The sequence below is a fragment of the Chenopodium album genome, chromosome 16, assembly GCF_948465745.1.
Source record: "Chenopodium album chromosome 16, dcCheAlbu1.1, whole genome shotgun sequence".
Classification (NCBI taxonomy): domain Eukaryota; kingdom Viridiplantae; phylum Streptophyta; class Magnoliopsida; order Caryophyllales; family Amaranthaceae; genus Chenopodium; species Chenopodium album.
This window is the reverse complement of record NC_137849.1, coordinates 26,344,902-26,347,243: the sequence shown is the minus strand read 5'-3', so window position 1 is coordinate 26,347,243 and position 2,342 is coordinate 26,344,902. Positions and strand designations below refer to the sequence as shown.

Sequence of the window (2,342 nt, the reverse complement as noted above, 5' to 3'; positions counted from 1 at the left end):
ACTGAGTTTATGAGTAAATGCTTGATTTGTAAAAAGGTCAAGATTGATCACAAGAGACCTATGGGAAAGGTTCAACCTTTGGAGATTCCATGTTGGAAATGGGATTTGATATCCATGGATTTTGTCACAGGATTGCCTAGAACTAAAAGTGGCAATGACACTATTTGGGTGATTATAGATCGACTTACAAAGTCTGCGATATTTATTCCAATAAAGGAAACTTGGAAAAAGATATAATTAGCAAAGGTCTATGTGAAGAATGTAGTTCGACTACATGGAGTGCCTAAGGACATTATATCCGATCGAGATTCAAGGTTTTTATCTAAATTTTCGCAAAAGGTTCAAGCCAACTTGGTAACAACACTGAAATTGAGTACTGCGTTCCACCCAGCAACGGATGGACAGACCGAAAGAACAAATAAAACCATGGAAGATATGCTAAGAGCATGTGCCATGTGCCTTGGATTTTCAAGATACTTGAGAGGATAATTTGGATTTGATTGAGTTTTCTTACAATAATAGCTACCATGCTAGCTTCGGCATGGAACCTTTCCAAGAATTATATGGTCGAAAGTGTAGAAGTCCTTGTATGTTGGAATGACAACAGTGAGAATCTTGTTTTAGGAATAGAGTATATTGAGGAAACGGTGAATAAAGTAAAGTTGATTTGTTCAAGAATCCAAGCTACACAGGATAGGCAGAAAAGTTATGCCGAATTAAAAAGGCAAGATGATGAGTTAAATGTGGGTGATAAAGTCTTTTTGAAGGTCTCACCTACAAAAGGAGTGATGAGATTTGGAAAGAAGGGCAAATTGAGTGCCAAGTATGTAGGTCCTTATGAAATTTTGGAACATGTAGGCAAGGTTGCTTACAAATTGGCATTACTTATGGAATTTAAGAAAACACATGATGTGTTTCATATCTCTCAATTGAAAATGTTCCAGATTCTAAGCACATGCTACAACCTGAATTGATTCAGTTGGATGAGACTTCTACTTATGAGGAAAAGCTTGTGAAAAATTGGATCATAAGGTGCGTAGTACACGCAATAAGGATGTCAGAATTGTGAAATTTCTTTGGTCAAACCAAGAATATGAGGAGGTTACTTGAGAAGCCGGGGATGATATGAGAAAGAGATACCCTGAGTTATTTAATGAGGTGAGTTACGAGGGCGTAACTCTTGTCCTTTAAGGGGGGTAGAATGGTATAATTTCGCGCTTTTTGCCCTATTTTATGCAATTTTGTGGTGTTTTTATGCTTTTCATAGCTATTTTATTTGTTTACGTATCTAGTGAAGTACGTAAATTGGGATGGTGATAAGGTATTAGTGTCGATACTATGACACAATTGGAATTCCAGCAACATAATATTGAAAATTTTGAAATGGTTTTATGCAAAAGTTTTGCAATTTAAGGAATTTTGTGCTAAGTTTCGGGACGAAACTTCTTTTAAGAGGGGTAGATATTAATCCCCCTTATTTTTAAATAACTTATAAATGAAATTTTATTTTATTTATAATATTTATTTGTATTTTTCCAGAATTTATTCTTCAAGTTTCAAATTATTTTTGGGTTGATAAACGATTTTATTAGAAAGAAATTTTTATGAACCTTCCTTCTATAATTTATCCCCATACAAATAAAATCTAGTCCATTTCATTTATTTAATTGGCTCATTATTTTCATGAGACCCAATATTCCTACTTACCCTAGAATTCTCTCTCCTATAAATACACCATAAATCTCCAAAATTTTCCCCACACAAAAGGTTAGTCTTATTTTCTTTCTCCTTTATTTTTATTTTATTTTTATTTTATTTTTTTTTCCTTTATTTTTTCTTTTCTTTTCCTTCCCTTTTTTTTTTCTTTCTTTCTTTCCCTTTCTTTTCTTACGTGAGTTTTCACTCACCACCATTTCTGCCCCCACCAACTGTCGCCTACTGCCACATCACCGCCGACCGCCGTCCCTGACCACCGGCGCACCACCAGTAGCCCACGTGGCTGTTGTTCTCCCTCCCCTTATTCCTCCTTTGTTTTCTTTTATTTTGCTTAGTGTTTATTAAATTGTTTTGGGTTTAATTTTTATCGTTTGAAATTGATTAAATTAGTATCAAAACTATGTTTTTGATTTTTTAAATTAATAATTTCAGATTATATTTATGTTATAAATTTTCAAAATTTGTGATTATGAAACCTAGAGTTTTAATTTAATTAAATTGGGATTTTAGGGTTCTTATGATCAATTAATTTAATATCTTGTTCTTTATATGTGTGTTAATAGTGTAGTTGTAGTGTCCACTAATACCTAGCGAATGAACGCCACTATTTCGTTCTTGTCCCTTAT

General features: G+C 33.6%; 1 protein-coding gene across 1 annotated transcript; it reads left to right on the top strand.

The window, feature by feature from the left end:
• The first annotated feature begins 563 nt into the window (after positions 1 to 563).
• Positions 564 to 1,069, top strand: LOC145584024 (uncharacterized). Its single transcript, XM_081640965.1, has 2 exons — positions 564 to 831; positions 945 to 1,069. The coding sequence occupies exons 1-2, from the start codon at positions 564 to 566 to the stop codon at positions 1,067 to 1,069; spliced, it is 393 nt and encodes a 130-aa protein (XP_081497091.1).
• Positions 1,070 to 2,342: the final 1,273 nt, after the last annotated feature.